A 24855-nucleotide genomic window follows, 5' to 3' on the forward strand; every position below is an offset into this window, starting at 1 on the left:
CTTTGTTATGATGGTCCACGCGCAAAGAACGATAAGTGGGCAATGTAATTAGTTGCTCTGTCTGTTTCCTGTCTGCCCATTGCAGTCTTCCGGCCAATGGTCCCGAAGTTTCTTCCGTACATACGGTTATTATCCTCGTAGGGGACGTATCGAATACCTAGGTCACCCCGAAAAGCAGCAGCTACAGCATTTCTGCCTGCTTGCACATTTCCGATATGCCGCGGTGGCCTGGGACCCAACAGATTGTGATTTAAAGTTTGTGCTTGTGTGCTGAGCAGATCAGTTTCAGCGGTTGATTAAAGACTAGATTTTTCGTAATATCATGAAGCTAAATCCTGCCCTGCACTTTGAGAATCGGTGAATTTCAGTGACTTTTGGACCTTACCCTTAAAGGAGCCATGAAGAGAAAATGCAAGTTGGTTTTATTCGAAAGATTTCGTGTTTTATAGTGCCCCCAGCGCTTGTCCGGATACAAACGGTGCTTTATTCACTGAGAAATTAAACACTTTAGGTTAAAATTTTGGTTTTACCGCTCAATCGTGCGTTTTCGTGGCCCCAAGTGACATCACGGGAACCGACCGCTCTGCAGCCTAGAATACCTTCATTCACGCATCCGCCGTACAGGGTAGAGACACGTAACGCTGGCGCCGCCATGTTCGGTTGCTCGCTCGCCGCCGAAGCAAGTCATTGTGTCAAAACCGCGCTAAAATTATCGCCGCAACGCGGTTTACTGAAGAAGTTTGAATCATATTGTCTGTTTCGCGTTGCTAGGTCTCGTGGGAAACGAAAAGAATAACGCGTTGAGCCCGTTGGCCCAATTGCGGCGGCACGGGACCGTTCAAAGGTTGTCTCCACCCTGTACAGCGGTGTTGGTTTGTTACCGCGTTTCTTTACGTTCCGTAACCTAGATGGCGCCACCATACCGTGGCAAGCGTTTGGTTTGTTTTTGCCCGCATTTAAACCTGGATTGTTTTTGTTCTGGGAGAAAATATTCGTTCCCTGAAACAGTGCTCGCTCGACAAATGGGGTCACGTAAGACACCGTTGCTTGCGTCAATCGGCCAGTGTCGTCTGAGACAACCCCAAGCCCCGTAGTGCTGTGCAGCTAAACCAAAGCATGCTGTGCGCAGTACGAACTGCAGAACGCATCAGTACTTCTATGTTTACATGTGCTTTCGTAACTTCCACTGTTTGTCCCATCATTCTTATTGCTTTGTAAAGAATGTGCCCTAAATTTAAGCGCAAATCGCTCGTTCGTCTAGTTTGTAAGCTCTACCTAATTTGCGTCTGCTTCTGCCAGCCTCCGCCAATCGCAGAGCTTAGCCCATGTGACATCACAGGTTCTGTTGCGGGAAATGAGCTGGTGGGTCGCATGACCATTCCCGTTTTTCCTAATTATGTAGCTTATTTGAGCGAAGTTTACGTTAAAAGTGGTGTCAGTATGATTCTAACGAGACAATCTTTTGAATGAACCAAACTTGTGTTTTCTCTTCATGGCTCCTTTAATTATATGTTCTATAGCCATGACAAGACCGTGTGTTTCAGCAGTGAGTATTTATGTTGCTTTAGGCCCAGTCTTAGACGTAGAAAAGTTTGGACCATGTTCAGCACATGATGCTGCACCTTAGACTTGGAGTCATCTGTGTAGGTCTAATTCAAACTCGCCGCACTTGTTTTGTAAAAGCAAAAAATGCTGCGTAATAAATTACATTGAAGCTGTTCTTTTCTCGATTTCCACAAAATACAAATTAAAAGAGATAAAGAAGAGCTTGCACACAGGAACACAGTCCGCAAAGCTGGTTTCCTGAGCGCCAGCGGGGGATATTCTGTGTCCCGTGGCTGGGCCCTCACAGACAAAATAAATGACCTATCCATTGCATGTCGCTTTTCAAAAAGCTTGACAGCAGTTGCCTAGAGTGCTATTGGGTGCGCAGTCAGGCAGGTTACTTTGAGAGCATAAGTCAGCCCAGTGTACTTCTGCTGTGTCTCAAGAGAGCAGTGATTGGGTTCCAAATGCAGGCTTAAAGCAGGGCTCGTCCGGAAAGCGCCGGTAGCCAGACGTAGACAGGGTCAAACATCGTTAGTGCTGTTCTAGCGGCGGACTGATAAACAAGGCACCAGTAGTGGATGCGTGACCTCAAAAGGCTATTGAATAAGGCCAATAGGCACTTAGTGTAAGTACCCCATGACTGCTGTGAATGGGCTTTCAGGATCCTGACTTTAAACATTTCACCCTAAGGCGTCAGTGGTGCCCGATTGACGAAAATTTGTCATGAAGCACAACCCCTATGAACTTCAGCCGTTTTTTACTGCTATGAATGCTACATTGAGCTTAATAATGGGATCTTGGCCAATAACACGCTTCCTAGGTAAAATCACACACGTACTTTTTTTCTGTGTTAAAACAGAAGCCATTCTCATCTGCCTATGTCGTATGTTTGGTTAAAGCTAGCTGGACCTGCCTCTGTCAAGCGGACATTATGCGTGATTTAAAGGCAATGTGCGAATCATCAACATATCGTGAGTAAGAGACGGAGCCACGCAGTGTAGTTCCCAAGGAATTCATCTTGACAATAAAACGAGAGCAGCTCAGCACACCAAACTGTGGCCCTCCATTTTTTTGGACGAACTTCTCGGAGAGGACATTTCATCCCTCCGAAAGCTCTCCGAAAGGTACTCTCTCAAACTGTTCACCATGTTTTCACAAATGCCAAGGCGCTGCCGATAACAAAGAATACTATAACGCCACGATGTGTCGTTAGTTTTGACGAGGTCGAAGAAAACTGTTAAACAATGCTGCTTGTGCACAAGTGCATCCCTGATGTAGGACTCGATAGCCACTAGGTGGTGTTCTGTGTATCTACTACAGCGAAAACCTGCCTTGCAAATGTCTATAATACCATGGCACTCATGAAAATACACAAGCCGACGGTGAATCCTGTTCCCAAGACTTTTCATAAGCAACTGGTCAAAGTGGCATGCCTAAATCTTGTTGCAAGTCTTTACGCTCCTTTAGAATTGACAGAACAATAGCTTCTTTCCACGCTTTTGAAAACTCCCCTGAGCGCAAGATCTTGGTAAACAACAGTAAAAGTGCTTCAAGCCTGTCATCCTGCAGGTGCTTAATCATGCTATATGTTTTTCGGTCTGCACTTGGCGATGATATCGGGCAAGTAGCAAGGGCAGCTTTGAGCTCTTGTATAGTGAAGGGGCAATTATACCCCACATCAGAGTGCCTTCTGTCGGGTATGATCTTTTCTTCCACTGGCTTCTTTTGTCTCAGGAAATTCATTGAATAGTGAACAGAGCTCGCTACATGCTTAAAATGCTCGCTTAGAGAATTCGCTTGGTCTTGCAAAGTGTCTCTACCTAGGCTGACCAGGGGGTGCGTAACAATGTTGCTTCCTCTGAGTGCTTCAATTATTCTCTATACTTTCCCCGCGTCAGTATATGATGGGATAAATGACACATACCGAATATAGCTTTCTCTTTTTGCAATACTCCGGATCGTTCTGCCGTTGGCCTTCACCCGCTTGGAAAGTAAGAGGTCTTCGGTATTGGGGCATTTACGCAAGGCATCGCACGCCTTATTCTGGGCTCACGTACCACCCTGCGATCATCATTCCGCCAAGGTACTTGCTTAGCATCCTTACTATAAGTATGCGGAGTTGAGTTAAGTGCAGCTTTGATTATATGGGTGATCAGAGTCTCCTCAGCTTCATCAATATCAAGGTGGTCTATAAGTCAATAGTGAAGCTCAGGGGGTTTTTTGAATTTTTTCAGTCTGTGGCCTCATCCTTCAATTTTTAATGCGCGGAGTGTTGGCCTTGTTTATTGTCTAAACGTTTAAGGCTGATTGGAAAGTAATCACTTCCGTACAGGCTGTTAATGACCTTCCACCCAATTACTTGAAGCAGAACTGGGGATGCTATGGCCAGATTTATACAAGATTACTTGGCGTGTGTTGTGTTGTTATGGTGGGTCTTGTTCAGTATACAGGCTCCTGATGGTAGCCGAAAAATTTCAAGAAGGCGCCCTCGAACTTCAGTGCCTGCAGGCCCCCAGAGTGGTTGGTGAGCATTAAAGTCTCCAACTAGCAGATAGGGCTCTGGCAACTGATCAGTTAATGATTTCAAACTCCATACTGGAGATTCTGTGTTTTGTAGGTATGTGCAATGAGGATACTGTTACCAGTTTATTAAAGATAATGGCTCGTTCGGCTACAGCCTCTAAAGTGGTCTGTGGAGGTGGACACTGGCACGGGACTGATTTATTCACTACAACCGCAACTCCCCCAGAGGAATGCATACAACCGTCCCTGTCTTCTCTAAAAACAAAATAGTTATTTAAAGAGTTTGTTTGGTTTGCTCTCAGGTAGGTTTTCTGGAGACACATAATACTTAGTTGGTGTTCTGACAGCAATTCATAGATACCGTATAAGTTTTTCAAAGGCCTCTGCAGTTCTGTACATTTGCGACTTTTGTACACTTGCACGTGAAAAATGAATAATCTGCGAAACATACCACAGTTTTGCAAATCTATACCCATAAACGGAAGTACCCGGCTTACTGATTCATCAACGCCCAGCCGAAACTGCTGGATCTAAATATTTGAAACCTTCTAAGTATATCTGTTTCGTGGCGTAGGGGCTCACTGTGGCGGGATTTTAGGAAAAAATTCTCCTAACACAGTAAAAGCGGAAATTGTGTTTTCACAAATTTGTGATTACCTAGTTTCGCGTTCAGATGTCTAAGTGCTTTTTGCTGATTATGTAGCCCGTAGGAATCTCTAAAAAGTAGTTTTACGGTTTTCCCTAATTAGCACTCAAGGCGCGAATCGGTATTTCGAAGCAAACGGAGTGTTTTAAAAAATCCCCCAATATATGTTTGACAGCTTGGTACATCAAGTTGTTTTTGCTAATTAATTTTATTCCCACAAATGCACAAAACCAATTTTAGGGATCTCGCCCCGCGGACCCTCTAAAAGAGCCAAAAGGATTACTTTACATTACAGCCATCTCGGGCCAAAAAGGTCTAATATTTTATGTAAACGCCAAGCCAAACAGCTAGTAATCGCAACTTCAAATTTGAGGAGCACATTCCTATTGAGATGAAGGAGTGCAACATAGCTGTTTTTTTTTTAATACAGCCGTGAGGAATTTAAAAACGCTAAAAAATTGTGCCGCAAATTTTTGTTTTTATGGTAGTTCCGTTGAGGTATTGAACATGTTCTTGTTGACATAGGTAACCAATAAACATGTGTAAAAACTGTTTTTCAAGATTTTTTCTTAACAGCCCCAAACAATCAGGGAGAATCAACATTTTTGGTAAACCACCTGTTTTTGCAGATTGCTGAATAAGTATTCAGCCCGTTTATACATGCAATTCATTTTTCCTTATAAATGATGTCAATAAAATTGTCCAAAGAACAATTTCAGGATTTTCTCCCAACAACCACGTATGAAAAGGCGGGCGGGATTTTTTAAATTACACGTCGTTCAATTTTCAATTTTCCCGCGTAGCATAGCGCTCGCCATCTGTTACGATTTTCTGAAACCACACGCCTCCCGCAGGACCCCATGTCATTTATTATAACACTGTGACTACTGGGTATCCTCCATACCTACCACATAATACTTCCCATTGGTAACAAGTCATTCTGAACACACCATCTTTGCAGAATTTGTTTCGAGATGGCTCGAATAAATTGAGTTTCCCTCGACCACACGCTTTTGGGAGCAGCACATGTATTGACAGCAGGTTGGAGTTCCTAATTTTGCTTATCTCCATGGTGAACTACCTAATTATGATAAGTAATACTGGTATACCAATTCGTGTAATTATTATAGGGCCCAGCCGGCATCGCTGGTTACTAGTGCTGGTAGAACTATATTGCAAACGGTCGGCCGCTCAAACACAGTCAACGCTCTACCCTTCCCCTCCAACTCTTCTGCTCTATCTCGCAATACCGACGTCGGGCGCCGCCAGTACGGGTCGTTGTCTCGGTAATTTTCCAGCGGAACTCGTAAATATTTGGCCAGTCTAACCTGACAATGGATACATGTACACCTGGATGTAACGAAGTTGACAAAAGTTTGCAATTTTTCGTTACGTGCAGGTTTTCATTACATGCAGGTTTCTAGTTAAGGCTCGCCGGAATGAAACAGAAACGAAGCCGAAATGCTAGACATCAGTAAAGGTGAACTCACCCTTCATGGATTGATTTTAGAGTGAAAAACTGCTCGACTCCCGCAAGCAGCTTTGACACGTACACGGCGTTCCGGAGAAGCAACGCCAACGATCCCCGCATTCACAAACGCAACTTAAATATCACTTTCACCTTTTGACACTTTTCGGTGTTTTAACGCGTTTTAAGAACCAAAGGTGAGCTGAAAGGGCTTCTTTCGCGAACTTGATCATTTTTACCGCACTCAGAATTGTTGAGAGGATGCCAGCTTTGATACTGTACCAGACGGCGACATTCTTCTTTTTCGCCGGCGAAGAGGGAATTTAAAGTAGTGAGCTTGTCTTGAAAAGACAACTTTACGTTTTCTGGCAGCAGAACTCATCATTGACGAACCGATACCCCAGATAGCGAGACGCGCGACTACACGGCGACAGGACGCTCTAGCACCTCAAAACTTACTCTCGAACCAAAGCCGCACGCACACGTTTAAACGAACGATATTTGCTGTGCGGGCGAAAAAAAAAGTGAAGTTTAGGTACTCTTGCTGCCTGGTGGAGTGTCACGCTACACAAGCAAAAGCAAAAGCGGGTGCTAAGTTAGCCAAGAGATGGCGCTAGCCAATCCGTTTACTATCATCATCATGAAGAATTTGGTTTTTAGGCGATTCTAGACGTTTTAGTTGCTGCTGGCGCAGTAGAAAGTTCATTTCTCCGTCCAGTTTTTCAGTAAAAGTGAAAAAAAAAGAACGATCAGCATGCCGACTTCGTTAGATCAAGGTTAACCGCCGCCACGTTTCGTTACCTAGAGGTCGCAAACACATGGGCTTCAATTGAGGTGGCAATGGGGAATTGAAAGGATGCTTGCTGCAACGTGCATGTAATTCGTTATGCACTTTTCCTTTATACCTCATGTTTGCCGCTCACCTACTATGTCTTTGATAAAAGACTGTAATCGCCCTTGTAACAATTTCCTTGATATTTTATAGCCAGCGCTACTTAACGTGATTAACCTATTCGCTGTGACACTTTTCAGGTCGTATGTTTCAGTTGATTTTGGAATAAGGACTGTGTGGGAGCATGCGAATAATGGTGGCAACGTTTCCTGGTCGTATGCTTGCGTGTGCAACTCACACAGTATTGGACTGAGATCATTCCTGAAATAATTCTAAAACGCCGATCAAAACCCATCAGCGCGTGGGGACTTGCCAAGATTGAGCTCGTCGATTGTTTTCGAAACTTCCTCGGCGGTAGTGGACATTTCGAGACTGTTTATATCGTCTCGTCATCGACGCCCGCCTAAGAACTCAGAAAACGCTGTCATAAAACTCACAAAAGGCATTGTGAATTGGTTGCTGGTAATTTGACATGCACCCATTATACTTAGGGTTGTTCGCTTTCGGGTTTTATATTTTTCCAAAATCGGGGTTAAAAATGGGGTGCTATTTCTCGAACTGGTATTCGGGGAGAAATCGGGTGCTTTTGTGAAACCATTCCGAAACTCGGGTTTTTTCGGGTTACATAAATAGGTGTACCCAGTTTATTTCAATACACTCATTTATATTAGCGAATATCACTAGCTGTTTAACTCTAACGCGTTAAAATTGGTGCTTATTTCAAGCTGGTAATCGGGAGGACTTCAGGGTTCTCTTTAAAATGCTCTCCGAAATGTGGCATTTCTTTGAGAATGAACAAATAACGACAGTAACTGCCGTTGATAACTTCTAGCAAAGGAAACATTTTATTCGCGAAAATATGGTCATCGATTGTTCCCTCATCCTTGTCTACACACATTATTGCAATCTGCTTGCTCAACTTGTCGGTCTTCATTCGAGGCCTGTCTGGTCGTTGAACGTATCTCAACTGGGAAAAGGTTCTCTCGACAATACAACTTCCATTAGCTAGGCAAAACAATGTCAGTATAGCATAACTGCCAGCCTGAGGTTGCGGGTGGTAGAGTCATTCCAATACTCAATGAGTTCGGAAGGTGTGTTTGTGCGCTTGCTTCCAGCAAGTTCTAACTGGTTGAGAACGACGGAACGTCAGACCACAATTGTTCAGATCGCTCCATTGAAAAGGTATAAATCGGGTTTAACCCGATTTCTACCTTTTCTACCCGAAAGGTAGAAATCGAGTTTAACCCGAGTTTCCTGCAACATGTTCGGAGTGCAAGAATCGGGTAAACGAGCAACCCTAATTATACTCTATCATTCGAATTGCGTTTCGGTAGCAAAACGCCAGGTTAGCCTTCTGGTTTTCCCATGGAGAGAAATGATGCATCCTTTTTCTCTTCCTCTTCCGAGTCGCGTATGTTTTCGCCGAGCAAGGAGCCCGCTTATAGGTGCTTCATCTAACTAAAGTTTTTCCGCTCGCGCTAGCTCTAGCGCTTCACGAAATCCTTCTTTATCGAAGGTCTCTCACTGGCGTTTCAAGGTTTAAAAATTATCCTTGAGCAGTCCAGACGACTGACACCGAAGTGCTGAGAGCGTCTGTAGGTTGGCTCCAAGCAAAGCTTCTTTTTTCTTCTTATTGTGTTGTATCGCACTTCACCGAATTTATTTTAATGTCTTCCTTGAACTCATCCCATTATTAACCACAGCTGCTTTCGTCATTATTCAAACTCTTTATCTTTTCTTTGGCGTCAGTTACAAACTGTTCATCCTTCAATAAATTGCAATTACTTTTACACTGTCCCCAATTAAACGTTTCTCTGCTTTCCTTGCGTCTACTAAGCACGAAGGCACCATAAGGTGGTCTCTGAACGACACTGCCTAAGCCTACACTCAGAGCAGTCTGGTATCAGGTCTAGTGATACATGGGCTCTGCCTCTGGCCTGGCTCCCGCCATGAAAATGCGAGTACTGAATCTGCGTCATATAAACCAAAGCATCGCCCCTTATTTCTAGACCAAAATCTGCGATTGTTTTACTCAATGCAATTGTGCTCCCATCGCGGTACGGAGCCTGACTGGATTTACCTCGAGCCAAGCGTACACAATTAAAATATCCTTACAAAATAATAACGTGTTCTGTTTCGAGCTGTGGCCACAAGTCTTCGGGAAAGATGTTTTCTCGTCGACCTTTATGGGCGCGTACCCACAAATAATGTGTCGTTCTTGTGTAGATTAAACACAAACATGGGGCTGTTGGTTTCCCTCCCGTGGAAGCCTCCGTATTGAGAGCAGACGGGAATTCTACAGTATTTACAACTGCATTCTGAACTACGTAATTATAAAACGTAGAGGAAACTCGCCCTCAAGTTAGAGACGTTTTACCGGCGAATTGTGACTGCGAACTAAGGAAATGTGAAAAACTAGATGAACTTTGACGTAATGTTCCAGTCGTCTTAGAGGCTAATTGTGATAGAATTTGTCTTCCTACATTTTCGATAAAATCAGGCTTACTGCAGTTTCCTATAACCATGCATACTCCGTAGAGGGCCACGAATTGACAGCAGACCGGAATCCTGTGATGTTTTAAAACTTCCCTCCGAACTAATCGCTACAAGTAAACGAAATCTGCGTACTATCAGAGGCGTACTAGCGACAAATTTTGGTATGATATTTTTACTGCGAAGGAGTATATGACTGACCCTCCCTCCCCAGTTTTCGTCCCGTTGAAGCAGCTGTACTCGGCCCCACTCCGGGGCCGCCCCTCGTAACTGCCGACCGACCTTTCACAAATGCTGTTCGCCTTGCCACCACAGATGCCTCTTTCGCAACTTGCACAATCGGATGACACCGGCGGCAGCAACGATATCAGATGATTATAGAGGATCAACAGAAGCGCGAATGGGTGCAAATACGACCGAAAACCGCCGGCAACCTTACCGCCCGTGGCACGCAAAAGTCTAAGGGCCGGCCTCTAGAAAGCACAGTCTTTGCATAGTGCGCCATTCGCAAGTTTCCTTCTTGTCACCAAAGTGCTGATCTTTAGACCTTCACAATAACGTGGTTCCCGATTTACCGGTGGTGTGGCGGGTGTGTTTCGTGATTGCCCAGCAGGTGGTACTCGCCGACCACTGCCAAGGGGCTTGTCTTGTTAAAGCGGTACTGTGGCTGAAGTACTACTGGGGCTCTGTAAAAATGAATAGGCGTTTCGTACTGCCGAAGGGGCTTTTTCATAGCTTGGCGGACTTCATTACCCACAACTGCTTGCGCAGCTCAATGCAAGGCCTTTTGCGCCGTAGGGCCGCAGCCTCGAATGAGCAGCCACGTGCATGCCGGGCAAAACGAGAGGAGACTGCGAAAACTTCCCGAGGTAGCCGGAAACTGGGGCCGATCGGGGACTCCTCGCTAGTCTTGAAAACAATCTTCCGTCTGTGGTAGTTAGCTGCCTCCTGTATTTCGTGAACGGTCAATGGCCCGGTGGTCTGTAGCCGGGACGCGTGGCTCGAGGATAGTTCAAATAAAGCAGCCATCGCAGTGGAGTGGCGCCTGGGAGCAGAAATGCAAGGTGACATTTCTCGTGGCGAATATACCACCGAGAGTTCCATAAAGGGCAGGATTTTCGTACTTGCGAGTGAGATAATCAGACTTTGAGCACAGCATCCTGGGTGATTCAGGGGTCGTAGCTGATGCTCGTGTTCCACTGGTTGTGCTAGCGCCTCCTGCTCCCAACCTCATGCCTGTTCACTGACTATACACCTCAGCACGTGGATCCACACTGTGCCTGGACGAGTGCCATAGCGGGGTTTTAGAATTGGGTTGTTGAGACTGCCTGCCTAAAAATGCCAAACAAGCTTGTTGATGGGTTAATTTTGCGCTCCTGCTACCAGAAAAAGTTGCCGTACTCACCACAATGTTCATTGCGAGAGGTAGACGAAGAGTAAAAAATAAATTGCGACATTGTGTGACACCAACGCCACAAAAACAAGAAACATCGTAATGCATCAAGGAACAGCAAGTGTACGTCATAGGCATGATAATAAAAAAACCAACAGAGGAGACGGAAATTTCAATGGAGGCCCGCTGTGAAAATGGAGCACTAATAGGATGGTGCATTCTACGGGGTCACCAGGGCAAATAAAGCATCCCCAACAGTGCACCGAGTCCTTGATTTTGGAAACAGGATCAGAAAAGCGAACGAAATAAAGAAAAATATCCAGGCAGCCGACTAAAAACGCACCCTTCTTCGTGGTGCGCACTAAAAGAAGGAAATCGGTGCCCGAAACCGGCAGACAAACGGCACGAGTACCAAACGGACGGGTAGGGAGGAGATACAGACAATTACAGCCATGTGCTTTACAAACGTGATAAGCTATGCACGACCAGGCCGGTTTGCCGAAGATGCTGCCTTTAAAGGGGCCTTGAAAGGCGTTTTGAGCACACTAAATGAACTAGCGCAATCGTTAGGTTGGGCCGTCAACGCCAGAGGCGAGAAGTATACCATTTTACGAGCAGCGGAAAATTCACACTATTGTTGCAAAGTTTATTGCCGCGTTGCCACCCTTTGTTGCGTGTCTTTGGGCTCCACCATCTTCCTCTTTGTACGTCATCGATTCCACCACTCGCGTCACAAGGCAGAAATCTTGAAATTGGACGGCTTTTTTTCTAACTTCCAGGAAGAGAAGCGTCGTTCAATCGGGTTCAAATCCCGTCATAGTGTTGCTTTTTTTTTTCTGCCTTCTAAGTGGCATGGTTTACGAATAGCATGCGTGAATCCAAATCAAAACTTTTTGGTTGAACTGGGGAACTATAATATCAAACGTCAATGCATCATTCAAGTCATAGGCACGACTTGTTCATTTTTAAACTCGTGCTTTGTATATATAGAGACGCAATTGTACTTTCAGAGGACTAAATACTGATATGTGTATCTTGCAAAGTTGGTATGTCTTTATATAGAGTAAGCACATCTCCTCCCATCCACTTAAACAAGATACAAGGTTGGCTTGGAGGGGGGGGGGGGGATATAGGGCCGCGGCAGGCAAGAAAACCATCCACATGTGTCAATTGGCAGTACTGAGCACGTAAAATATGAACGAACAGCCTTTATAGAGTGAAAAGGAGCCATCAGGGAGAAAAGTGAAGGTGGAATGCTTGTTTCCTGTTTTCATCTGCATAGTCGAACAAAGAGGCAGGCGCGCACGGCCCCAAAGCTGACACTACTCTTCCGAGACCGCTCGTAATGTCTGTTACGGTGTGCTTGACCAGTAATTGATAAACACAGCGTCGCGTAGGGGTTTCCCGGAAGTAAGCGGGCGGGGGAAGGAACTGGAATGCACAACGCACTCTAAAAAAGTCCCTGTGCCGTACCGCGTGCAACCCTCCCGTTGTTTTTTGTTTTTTTTTGTTATGTGTTAAATTGTAACCGATAGAATAACGGAATGGATTACTACAACTGCCTGAGTACGCGCGTGCATGGCGTCCCCACAACACGACCAACCTCGACATCGGCGCGAACGAGCGGCCAATTAGGCGGTATATAAACCGACGTCGGTTCGGAACGCAAGTTACGTGCTCACTCTAACAAATTTTGAGGCGATTCGTTAGTCATTCGCTCACATATTCTACTCTAATATGTACCAAGACATGTCGTCGCCGCGAACGCACGGTGACAGGGTCGTTCTCTATTAGCGTGATCGTTCTGCGTCGTGTGGAGGCGTAAAAGGCCCGCCCCATTCGTTCAGTCAGCTTTTCGGGTCGTAAGCGGAGTGCAGGATTCGGAAAATTTTAAAAATGGCCTAAACGGAACGCCGACAGTCGGACGGCCCCGTCCAAAATTGATCCTGCGGCGCAGAATATCCCAGCAGACGACGCGCGCCACCGCATGTTCTTGCAGACGTCACCAAGAAGCGAGGTATCAGGGGCCTTCACGCTCACTCGGTGCAAGGAGGGGGACGAAACGAGAGAGAATCGCGGCGCGGGCGAAAATGCCGTTTTGATTTGCAATAACTCCACTAATACTCGTCGCTTTAACAAAATTCTTGAAGGAGGTGACTACTAGGACGTTGATTTACCTGAAAATAGGAACACCCATGTATCGGTAAAACCTTTCAGGCCCCTTTAAAAATATTATAGACGGCTCTCAATACGATCCAACTTGAAGCATTTTTTTTTTGCTTCTACTGTGCACTCAGGCTGAAAGATTGAACATTTGAAGCTAAGCGTCATTGAACGCTGCGTGGAAATCTCGCGGTGCACGACCCCTGTAATGAAAGCCGCTGAGTAAGGGTTCGGTTGTTGACGGCTCCGGATTAATTTTGACCTCCTGGAAATCTTTAACGAGCGCCGAAATCTCAGCACACGGCCGTTTTCGCATTTCACCTCCATCAGAAAAGCAGCCACCACAGCTGGGATCGAACCCGAAACCTTAGGCTTAGCAGCCCTGCACCTTGGCCACTGAGCCACCGCAGCGGGTCGTTTTGTGTAAATGAAGAATGAAATTGACCTGAGGAAACTTGAAAAAAACGTAAATAAATATAATCCACGAAGTGTGAATGACCCAAATCAATTTCAGCAATTAGTGAAAATATAATATTTCGCACAGATTATTCCCCGCAAAAATTTTCATTCGTACCGTTATGGTGCTACTAAAGTTACGTGTCAAATACTCCAAAAAGGCGAGCATATTTGGCGCTGGGAAGAGCGACCGAAATAAGCAGGCGCGGAGGACACGTACATGCGTCCGCTGCTGTTAACAGCGTATTCTCAGGCGGGAACAGCCGCGGGTGAGCCTCGCGAAGCTTTAAAGATTCTATCCACCAGATGTCTTCAACGTGACACGCTTTTTTAAGCTTTAAAACAAATTATACAATGAGGCAATGCTTGCTGCACCTACTTCTTTCGTGTTTTATTTTTTGACGCTCTAAATCTTTGCACTTGAAAATTGTCGCCTTTATTCACTAGGTAATAGTAACATTCTGTTTATTAACTCCTTTAACCGAAAAACAATTAGAATAAAATGGTCTCTCTATGGACCGCTCGCTTTCAAGTTGGGCGAACTGTGTTGGAAAGCCAGGATCCCGGTCAGCACGATAGAAAAAACTTCGCTTCTAATCAGAACGAACAAAAGCAAAAGCCGTTGAATTGAAGCCGTCAAATGAAGCGATCGACTGCTAATCGGTAAGAATTGTTCGTTCCGATTACAATGCTGTCTGGTACCAACTGCGGACAAGCGTGGTGGCTCGAATGCGGCTGACCGCGCCTTTTCCAACGCATTAGACGCATCACGCTGACGTTGTGTAGGCCATTGCAAATATTACGTTCGGTCGTTGAGCGCGTAAGGCTGAATTATTCGGGTAGTTTCCGTACAATGTCATTGGGACAGTTCCCTATATGGCCGCGCAGCTAGCGATAATGTCTTCATTGCATCAAAAGGGAGACCGAAATTTTCTATTCCTGCACTTCCGCTTTTAATGCGCAAACATTCTTTGCCGTATCCGCGGAACGGTCAATCCCATGCATTTGCACAAAAAACCGCGTAGTTGGTGATATAAAGACACAGTTCTCCGAATAGTGTCGCGTACTTTTGTTGTCAAAGAAAATTCACAAACAAAAAAGCCCCAAATTGATGCAAACACTTCACAAAATAAAATGAACTAACGAAACCACAAAGGCGTAGGTAAAATATTTAACAAATCGCAGGAACGAACAGAAACAAATAATATTTTTTATATGCATCAACGGCATCACACTTTCACCTGCACGAAAATGAATAATTGTAAAGACAAATTTTCCATATTTATGTTATTGTAATGCATATCCTTATTTGGAGATAATAAACACGAAGAACCAAACTCTGCAAAATGTAAACTTGAACGAGCGAAAGAACAAAAGTCATCGAATCAACCGCCTCACGTGATATATGCATGTGGAAAAACAAAAACAGAAAAATTGGGAAAACACAAACTGTTGAATGCCGTATACCAGTCCAAAAATGAATTATCGGAGAACTTGAGACATATAATTTTTACGTTAGTCTTGATATAGTCAATCAGTCAATCATAAAAAAAATTACGCCCATCTTCCCGCGAGGGGAACCCGGATGTGATGCGACGCATCGGGGGGTTCAATTGGTGTTTCCATTGGGTTGATTCTCTAAATCACGTTAAACGTGTTGTGAACGTGTAGGATGCATTCGCTGAAGGGACCGTCGCTTCCATCACGTCTTCATAGGAAGAATCAAGTCAAGCACGCAGTCGTCAAGCAAAGTGACGCGAAGTCGAACGAGAGCGAGCGCTGACTGAACCGCCGCAGCGCGCTACCCGCTTTATATTCACAGCGCCTGAAGGAGAGGACACAGCGGAGAAGAGTCGCGCATGCGCGCACTTGCGCGACGGAAGCGGAGCGAAGCGAGCGAAGCGCGCGCACGCAGCTGTTTATGATAATGAGACGGAGTGAGAGTGTTGCGCACAGCTGTCGGTGAGAAGAGCGGAGGAGAGTCGCGCATGCGCAGGTGGCGCGCGGACGCCGCCGACGCCGACGCAGGAGGGACATGCCTCAGAGCAAGAGATGCGTCGCATCTAACAAAAATAAAATTCTAGGGCGTTCAGGCCTGGCAGTGCAAATGAGAAGCGGTTGTGTGCACGTCGTGGTAAGAAACTTTGTTTTAAGACTTTATTGAATCACTCATCGTTGTTCAGTAACCATGGTCACAATCGCTTCGTGATCGCTATAATATACACTGATCGACATGCTTGCGACTGCATACACGCTCCTGGATAATGTGAAATCGATGCACGTATGCCGCTACATTGTTGGTTGGGCCGGATCGGAGTGGCATGATGATAATCATGATGTACTTGTTGATTTTGTTATTGAAACAAAACAAAACGTCTAGCCTGCCAAATCCACGTATGGCTTGAGTGGCAGAGCCTGCCAGTCATAGAAACCAAATACACTAAGAAAATACATGGCAAAACAAAATCGAATAGAACAGCAAATTCGGGAAATCGAAGTGTATATACACGTCCGTGGCAAATACACACAGGGCAGTACAGGCTGGCAGTACATTTATGATCTATTTCTCAAAGGCTTCCCTAGTTTGCATCTTGAATTGTTGCTAGAGATATCACCGCGGAAGTGAATGTTTGTTGTTCTTCGCCTGGCACGCCTACCGTTGGTTGGGGCGGCTTTGCAAGTTCCGGGTGCAGGGCTTCTCGTTGTCAAAGAATGATGGACTTGACGCATTTGGAACTAACGCATGTAGGTTTATATATGCCTAGGCACAAACAAGGAAGACAGCATCGGAACTGTGTGTGGAACTGCAAAGCCGATAGTGCAGCCCGCCATACTGCAGTACAGAACGCTGTAACCGGACTTGTCTATGCTGTTTTAAGCCCTCGGAGTCCGGCGCACCTCCGCCAAACATCCAATAACAATGCTTAACCGACGCGACTGGCTACAACTCCTCAACCAGCACCCTCTACGTCACAAAAACGACACATATACACAAATACTCAAACATCCTAGCACTCGCGGGAAAGGGTATTTCACCGACACGTGTATACGCCCTCGCGTCTCCCAGAAGCTCGTCATTGCCCCTGCGATCGCCTTCGTTTTTGCTCCTTCTTTGAAAATGGGGAAACCATGCAGTTTCCTCCCCGAATGGGTTGCATTAGCCAGCGGCCACGACGGCAACGCTCCGAGAGGGCACGCGCGAGCAGGTGACGTCCCTCCTTAGTTCCCGGGCGCCGCAACCCGACCCCCTTGGCCGAACCCCTCGGAAAACGTCCGCCGCGATTCCTGGTATCCCGCCGATCCCTTACAAAGGAGTTGGCTGAACGCAGCAGGAACATCGTACAGTCTCATCCTACGTCAATACCTTGTATAGGTTACCAATAAAAAGCGCCCATACCTTGTATAGGTGACAAGTAAAAAGCGCAAAGGCTCATGACTACGTCGTCTGCTACCGCCACTTCCGGGTCGAGATCTCCACTGACCTCCCGTATGCCGGCAGCTTTCACGCGTGTGTGTGTGTGCTGTTGATTTGTCACAAAGTGCTTACCTTTCAGAGGAGACCCTAGTAGGATCAATCATTGTTATTCATTGAATGCGGGATGCTTGAGCGTCTTTTTTTCGGTGGAAACAGAAAACACGGACACACGCGCGTGAAAGCCGCCGGCGTACGGGAGGCCAGGAGAGCTCTGCGGGACTCCGCTGGAGGGGACCCATGAGCCTTTGTGCCTTTTAGCGGTCACCTATTGCAACGGGGAATCATGTGGTGGAAGATCACGCGTAGGGATTTTCAACGGCTTAAAATTATCAGTTCATAAATATTTGAAAACGATTGTTTCGCTCAACAAAAATGAAAGTTCGGTATATGTATTTGTTCTAAACCCATCACTTTTACACTCAACAATTACATCGTAACTTATGTTCGGTAAAAGAAAACGGGGAATTGAATCGACCCTATTTACCCAGCGCATGGCTCAAAATCCATACACTGTGATCCCGTATAGAAGTAAGCCAGTAGACCAGAAGCATGTATTACAGTTTTGCGAACAGCAAGAGCATGAAGTATCTGATGATGTACAAAATACAAGTCACCGACCGAGATTTTCGACCAATGTACGCTAAGTCAGTGTTGCAAGATAAGTCACTATCAAAAGCATACAAATATATTTAATAGAAGGCGTATATGCCAGGGGAAAACAAGTGCAAGGCGAGCAATGAGCACCGTGCTGAAACAAAGGGTGACCGAGAATAACTTTCGCGGTGGGTCATGGAAACAAATCAGGCAAATTTTAAGAGGGTTGACAGAAATAAGAAATCACCAGCTAAATGCGCCCAACACGAAACGTGTGAACCCCTCCTTCTCGGTCCAGACACGCAGGCATCGAAATCACTGACTACGACCAGAGTAGTGTCCTACTAACTAACCAATGTTCTAAGGACACTTAAAAAAGTACAGACACGAGATTTCCAAGCTGAGATAACGATGTCAAAAGCTTCCTTTGCATATGGAGATAACGCCCACGAAGTTTGAACCGTAGCCGTTCAGTATAACATACTTTAAATCAATTTCAATCTAGCTGAGAACGGATACCCTTTTGACACATGCATCAGCATGGCGCCATCGGCTCCACGTTCCAACTGCCCACGTGAGCGCTTGCGTGACATAACCAAAGCGCTGGCTGCAGTTTGTGTGCGCTGATTCCCCTTGTGCATCACGTCACAGTTTTGTAACTGACGTGATGCTGCCCGGGCGCATGCAACCACGGCGCACTTGACGCCACTGTTCCCGCCGCACCACGGGCGTCTGGAAGCGTGCTCGCGCGAGTCCAGACCGGCCGTGGTGCGGCGGGAACAGTGGCGTCAAGCGCGCCCTCCCGTCATGGCGGCCGTCTCGGTGCTTGTTTCATCGAAACCGAAACTGACACTAATAAACGACTTTATAAACAATTATTTACGTGGCGATAGACATTATGATGAGCCTTTGTATGATTAGTGGGCTGGCAGGCACTCACAGCAGCCAAAAAAAATTCACATGAAAAGTTCGCGTCAGTAAGCACTTGTTCTGAATGCGAAAGCATTATTGGGGAATTGGAAGCTATTGTCTTCCGCCGTGAAGAGCAACTCCAGGCGGCAGCATATAGAAATGAAACGATGTGGCCAAAAACGCCCAGCGGTGGCCGCGCGGCTATCGGCGTCCAGGAAACAGCTGCTCGAAGGCGGCCCACCAGATCTCAGCCGTGCGGTGGCCTGCGTAAGGTCCCTTAGGCCTGCGGCGCCGATTGAATATACGCCCAGAGGCAGCGACCACTCAGGGCTCGCTTTTCAGGATCTACCTTCGCATGCGCAGGCATCTTTACCGCGGCGGTGTCCGCCGCTTCTGTTCAATGCAGCTTGGATTCGACGGGGCAACCGGCGCAAGAAATGCGGCGTCACACTTTTCTGTATGGAGGTTGGTTGGCGTTTTAATCTTTCAAATGACTGTTTTTCGGGCGTTGCGTCGCTTCCGGTCGCTTCCGCCATGTATTGGGATAGCTGACCTTGTTTTGGGGCTGGCGCTGCCTGTCCACTTATTCAGCTGCGTTGTTTCGCTGCATTACTAAATCAGCGATGAGCCAGCGTTGACGGCCACCTTTCGCTGCTGCCGAGCGTCCTAGACAAGTGGGGCCTGGGTGTTTTATTTGTCAACTTCCTTGAATAACCACACAACACGAAACTAGAATTCGCAGAATATCGCGGCATTTTTCAGTGTAGGCCACCTCGGGGTAACAACGACGATATGCTGCCCAATTTGGCTCCTTATAGCCAAATCTGTGGTTAAAAAAACTGCAAGTGAAGTAGCCAAATCAAGACGTTTACGTAATCGCACAACCACAATCAATTAAAAAATAAAAATACAAGGACAGCGCCATTCAAAACAATGCTTGTGAAAGGGAAAAACAGCGAAAGAATGCTGACGTGTTAGTAGAGATATATTAGAATCTATACATTTTTTTTTCCTGAGGCACTCGAACTGATCATTCACCGCTCCGTCTAAAATTTTTACGGAAACACTGTTAACCGAGTGTCAGTATGATTTCCCATCAGATAGGTGTATAGAACCAACGCTACATATTCAAATTGCTTAATTTCGATCGTCAGCGGTGAACACTTGTAATTCTTGTTGATTTAAACAACGCTTTCAACAACATCAACCACGACGTTCTTTCCGCCGAACTTGAACACTATGGTGCCCGTGGCTATGACTTTGCAACATGGAAATCTTTCTTGAGAAGCTCGCGCCAGTATTTCCAAAATATTAAATGATCGCAAACATTCTAAACATTGTAGCGGTTTTCGGCGGGGCTGTATTTTGGGAGCGCTTTCTTACGAACATAAATGATATCACTGGTATCCCTACAAAGGCAAAGTGCGCAGTATACGGTGCCAGCAGCAGCATTTTCCTGCCTTCACCGAGTGACAAATGACGTTTTATGTTGTCTGACCCGATGGTCGTTCGCAGATGCCTAAAGGAAAAACAAAGACAGCAAAAGCTATTTTTCTCCCCCCCCCCCCACAAAATCTTGCAAATATCCCACCACTGATTATTACTGTTACACTGATTGGATATGTGGACGCTTTCACGGGCCTCGTAATATTCTTTACTCAAACTTTATCACGGGGCGTCCATTTTGACTCGAAACACGCAGAAAATCTCCCGCCTTATTGGCGTCATTTCGAATAAAAAGTACGATGTGCCTGTCAAAAATAAAGTGGCTACACGTTTATTTGCATTTTTGTGCGTGCTTGCTTCTCATTTGGGATACAGATTTCTTGTATGGGCAAGCAGGATGGCATCAAACATAATTAAGATTTTAACATTATAATATAAAATTGGGCGCGAAGCAGTAAACATTCTCTTCAACTCACCTTCGAAGCCTTTTTTCTTGAACTTAGATAATATCTGCTGAACGGATACTTCAGAGAGGGCTAGCATGCATTAACAAAAAAAGACTTCAAAAATGACCCTCACCTTTAGCACCTTGTGGTGTTGGGAGCACGACATATTCCCTTAGAACGCAACATTTGTCCGTGTTCTCCCGGTGCGGAAAAGAAACTGTGGCTTTTCTGTCCTAACTACTATACATCCACAATTCTTGAATGTGCTTTTTCGTCAGATGTTGCTTAAATGTCTCTTTTTTGTCTTACGTGGCCATCCCGTGCATTTAGAAGGACGTGATCGCCTCTCTGAAAGTTGGTTTTAGTTCTTTGCGAACCACTTCCGACATATCACGGGTGCAGCTTCGTTAAGCGGGGCATACCAGCGCTTTTTAGAGCGGAAGTTTGACGGCAATACAGTAACTAAGTTATAAGCTGGGGCGTGTTGGTATAGCATTCTCGGAACAGCGCAAAGGGACGTGGACGAGGTGTAAACGGGACACAGCGCCGACTAACAACAGATTTTTATTGTACAAAATTACTTAAATACAAAATTCTGTTGCAACAAATGAGAGAAAGAGGGAAGCCCATACTCTCGTATCATTCTGCCCATTCTAAATTGGCAAAGCTTGGGATCATGAAGCTGTGTGTCTCGAATGCACTTAACAAATGTTGCATTCACCTAATGCAAGCCAGCCTTCATGGACAGGCGGCTCGGCTGACTTTCGCCGGCTATCCGCTACGATTACAGACTTCGGTAGCTGAGAATGTTCTAAAACAGGTGAAGGATGAACTACACAGGCAAGATGCTCCAAAAGAGAGAGATTATAGAAAAATCGCTACTATCCCATAGATTCACACGCTTTCGCATAATCTGAAGAAGATTGGAAAACGCGCTAACGTCAACGTCATATTTTTCTGCTCCTAAGAAGCTATCCAAGCTTTGGAACAAAGTTATTTGGGGGCACGTCAAGTCTGATACGTGTAGCACCAAACATCGCACGGCGTTCGTGGCCTGCTCGGATGGCGTGGTTTATTCACTACCGCTGAACAAGTGCAAGAGAAAGTACATAGGACAGACAGTAAGATGCGTGAATGACAGATTGCGCGATCATCGCAATAACGTGGAAAAGGGAGATAACGGACATCTAGGCGCACATTTTAAATATTGTGTTTTTTTATCCCGACCTCAGAAAATGCTCCATAATTTATAATGGTAACAATCAAATGACACGGGAGATTGTTGAAGCGCACTAGATATATTCTAACAAAGACACGTGTCTCAGCTACCCTTCGGTGTTGTTAACCGACAAAGAAATTGCCTTTTTATCTGGTGACAGCACGTGAGCTGCAGTGACGGCTTGAAATTTCTATGTGTTTGTTTCATCTTCCCTCTTTCCCGCATTTGTTGCAACAGAATTCTGTATTTAGGTAATTTTGTGCAATGGGCATCTACCCGCCGCGGTGGTTCAGTGGCTAAGGCATTGCGCTGCTGAGCACGAGGTCGCGGGCTCGATTCCCGGCCGCGGCGGCCGCTTTTCTGATGGAGGCGAAAACCGAAAATGCCCGTGTGTACGAGATTTCGGCGCACGTTAAAGATCCCCAGGTGGTCAAAATTAATCCGGAGCCCTCCACTACGGCGCGCCTCATCGCCTGCGCTGCGTCGGCGCGTTAAAACCCTACAATCAATCAGCAATAGGCAGCTGTTGTTATTCTGCGCTGTGTCCCGTCTGCACCTCCTCCTCGTCCCTTTGCGCTGTTCCGAGAAGGAAATGCATTCTTCAACGCCATTCCTCGCGTCGCAAGTGACCTTGAGACGCCAACGCCGAAACTGCACCTTTCTTATCGGTTCGCTCAGCGCCGGCTGGGCTGTGTGCGCGTGCGCTTCGGCGCAGGCCAGGGTTGAACGCCTGCTTCGCTGCCGCTTGGTTTCTCTCTCGAACGATAGATTACGCAAACGAGCAGCTGAAGTCAATCATTCATTACGTATTGCTAGATGGCAGGCTGCGAAATCTTCACCCTGGCGCCACATAACAATTGTTTGAGCACAAACTAACTACGGGTTATTTCCGGGACAGCTCTGCGTGAAATAAACGCCTTTGTAGGTTTCATTAGGGCGTGATGGTGCACGTGAAATGGGTCAAACACAAACGTATCCAATGTTCGTTTCTGAGCGCGCAATGAAGTTTAAAATTTGAGGATCGATTTCTGGAGGACACGTACAACGCGGAACAAGTTAGGAAGTGGACATATTACTGGCAGCCGGCACATTAGCCGGTAGGGATATTTTGCCGGCACTGTGTTGTGATAGGCTGTTCAGGCTTACTTAATTGTGATTGGTACGTCTGCCTCTGCCAGGCGTGGGATCAGTCGTAAAGTCATATTTCCGTGCAACTGCGGCATTTGTACATAGTGTGTATAATTCGCATGGCCAACCACCTGACTGGTTCCCTCTTTTGAGCGCTTGTGTGTGTTTGCCTAAATTTTGATGTATTTGTGCTTCTCCTCACGTCAGTGTATTCTTTTGTTTGCTTGAATATGTAGTCCTTGAATATGTAGAATATGCTACATATTCTACATGGAAGAATATGTAGCATATTCTTCCATGTAATAAAGAAAAAAAAGAGCGTGTCGCAGTGGCTGCCCCTCTGGCTGCTGATCGTGAAGTCGCACGTTCGATCCCATCTTCTTCCACATGTCGTTTTTTTTTTTTCATTTTATAACATTCTCCCATGTGATTTTTTGTCTGATATTCATTGTTTTCCATTCAGAAACTCGTTTATTTTTCGGCATTCATTTCTAATTGTTTATTCTAGACTTGTCCTTATGTGATGGGTTAGGTTGAGTTTGGGGTAGGACCTGCCTTTACAGGTTTCGTTAGGTTAGGTTGGGGTAGGGCCTGCCTTCACAGGTTTGGTTAGGTTAGGTTAAGTTAGGTAGGATTGGTTAGGTCAGATGTTTCCTTCCAATACATATGCCAATAAAGCATACGCGAGAAAAAAAATGCATCTGCGCGGGAGATGGAAAAAATACCGACTGCCGGCAAAAAATGCCGGCAGGACGTTCGCACGCTCGCGACCAGCAAAATACAGCGTTTTGCCCCGCCGGTAGCGTAGTGGTTATCGCACCGGACCGGTATTCTGGAAAATACAGCGTTTGTTCATTTTTCGACACATTAATTTCTAACTGTAATACAGCCGGCCCAGCATCCGGACAGATAAATTTCCGGCTGCTGGCACAATACCTAAGAAAGGTAAAATGCCGGCAGTTGGCACATTATCAGCGACCGCTAAAATACCGGCTGCCGGCACAATATCCCCCCCCCCCCCCCCAAAAATAAAAAAAAAACATTTATGGGCCATGTTTGTGTGATGGTGACCCATGGGTAAGCCCGTGGTCTTTCTGAGGAAGGGTGTCAACAAGAAATGACGCTGGCGTATGTTAAGGATTACTAGGTTGATCAAAATAAAAGATGTGTGATTTCGGCATGTAAAATTCTGAATGAATTTAAACTGTAAAGGGTTCAGTGCTTCTGGTACTCGTCTGCGTAAATTGAAAATGTACCACACTAATACCGGGACTCTACCAATGCTATGAACACATGAAGTGCTATGGCGTCTGCACGGGATGGTATGTGTTGACGCAGGATCAAAGGCAGATGATTTGATGCGGATGGAACAAATCTGCAAATGGACTTTCACTTGTCACTGCTACATTACGCCATTAAATGAAACTAAGTATATGGTAACAGCACCTGTTATCCTTGAACGTCCTTGGAACACGCTGTGATCTGTTTTTGCGATCAAAGCGATTAACAAACGGTACTCTCGAAACTGTGCTCGGGGTAAAGTTCTCGGCCGTCCAGACATTTTAAGTATATGTGCATTGCGTCCGTCGAGAGAACATCATAAGAAATTTCAGCTGCAATTGTTCGTTATCCCTTCTGTCCATAAACCACGCTCAAAGCCGTAGGATGGTTCATCTTACCTTCTGCCTACTGGATCATGAATTGTTACGACAGCTGGATGAACTAGCACGGGAGGCGGCAATTCTCCTGACCACCACGGAGGTGGTCATGCCTGGCCGCTGTGCCTTGTTCGATACGTCTGTAGGCGTGGGGCGACACTGCACTACTATCCGTGAAGTGTCGCCTCATGCGTCGCGTTGGCACGGTGGTGCCGCAGCAGGAACAGTGCGCTCACCCGACAGTGGGACGAGGGCCGCCAACAAGGAGAGGATGGCCACGCTTGCGATCATCGTCGTTCTGTCCTCTGCCCTAGTTCTTGAAACGGACGTCTGCACTGCCTTGCTGCCAAGCGTGCTCTGATCCGTTCCTTTGCCACGCACCCGAAAGGCGAAGG

The 24855-nt window shown here is 46.0% G+C and overlaps 1 protein-coding gene across 1 annotated transcript in view; it reads right to left on the reverse strand.

The window, feature by feature from the left end:
* Positions 1-24855, reverse strand: part of LOC144165950 (protein obstructor-E-like) — an 86187-nt gene extending 61332 nt beyond the window's left edge. The window contains exon 1 of the mRNA XM_077695641.1: positions 24697-24855. Coding sequence (XP_077551767.1) covers positions 24697-24751 — 55 coding nt within the window. The 5' untranslated portion in view covers positions 24752-24855. The remainder of the gene's footprint in view (positions 1-24696) is intronic.

This window comes from Haemaphysalis longicornis, unplaced genomic scaffold, assembly GCF_048455015.1.
Source record: "Haemaphysalis longicornis isolate Haplotype H1 unplaced genomic scaffold, Haemaphysalis longicornis Haplotype H1 scaffold_1, whole genome shotgun sequence".
Classification (NCBI taxonomy): Eukaryota; Metazoa; Arthropoda; class Arachnida; order Ixodida; family Ixodidae; genus Haemaphysalis; species Haemaphysalis longicornis.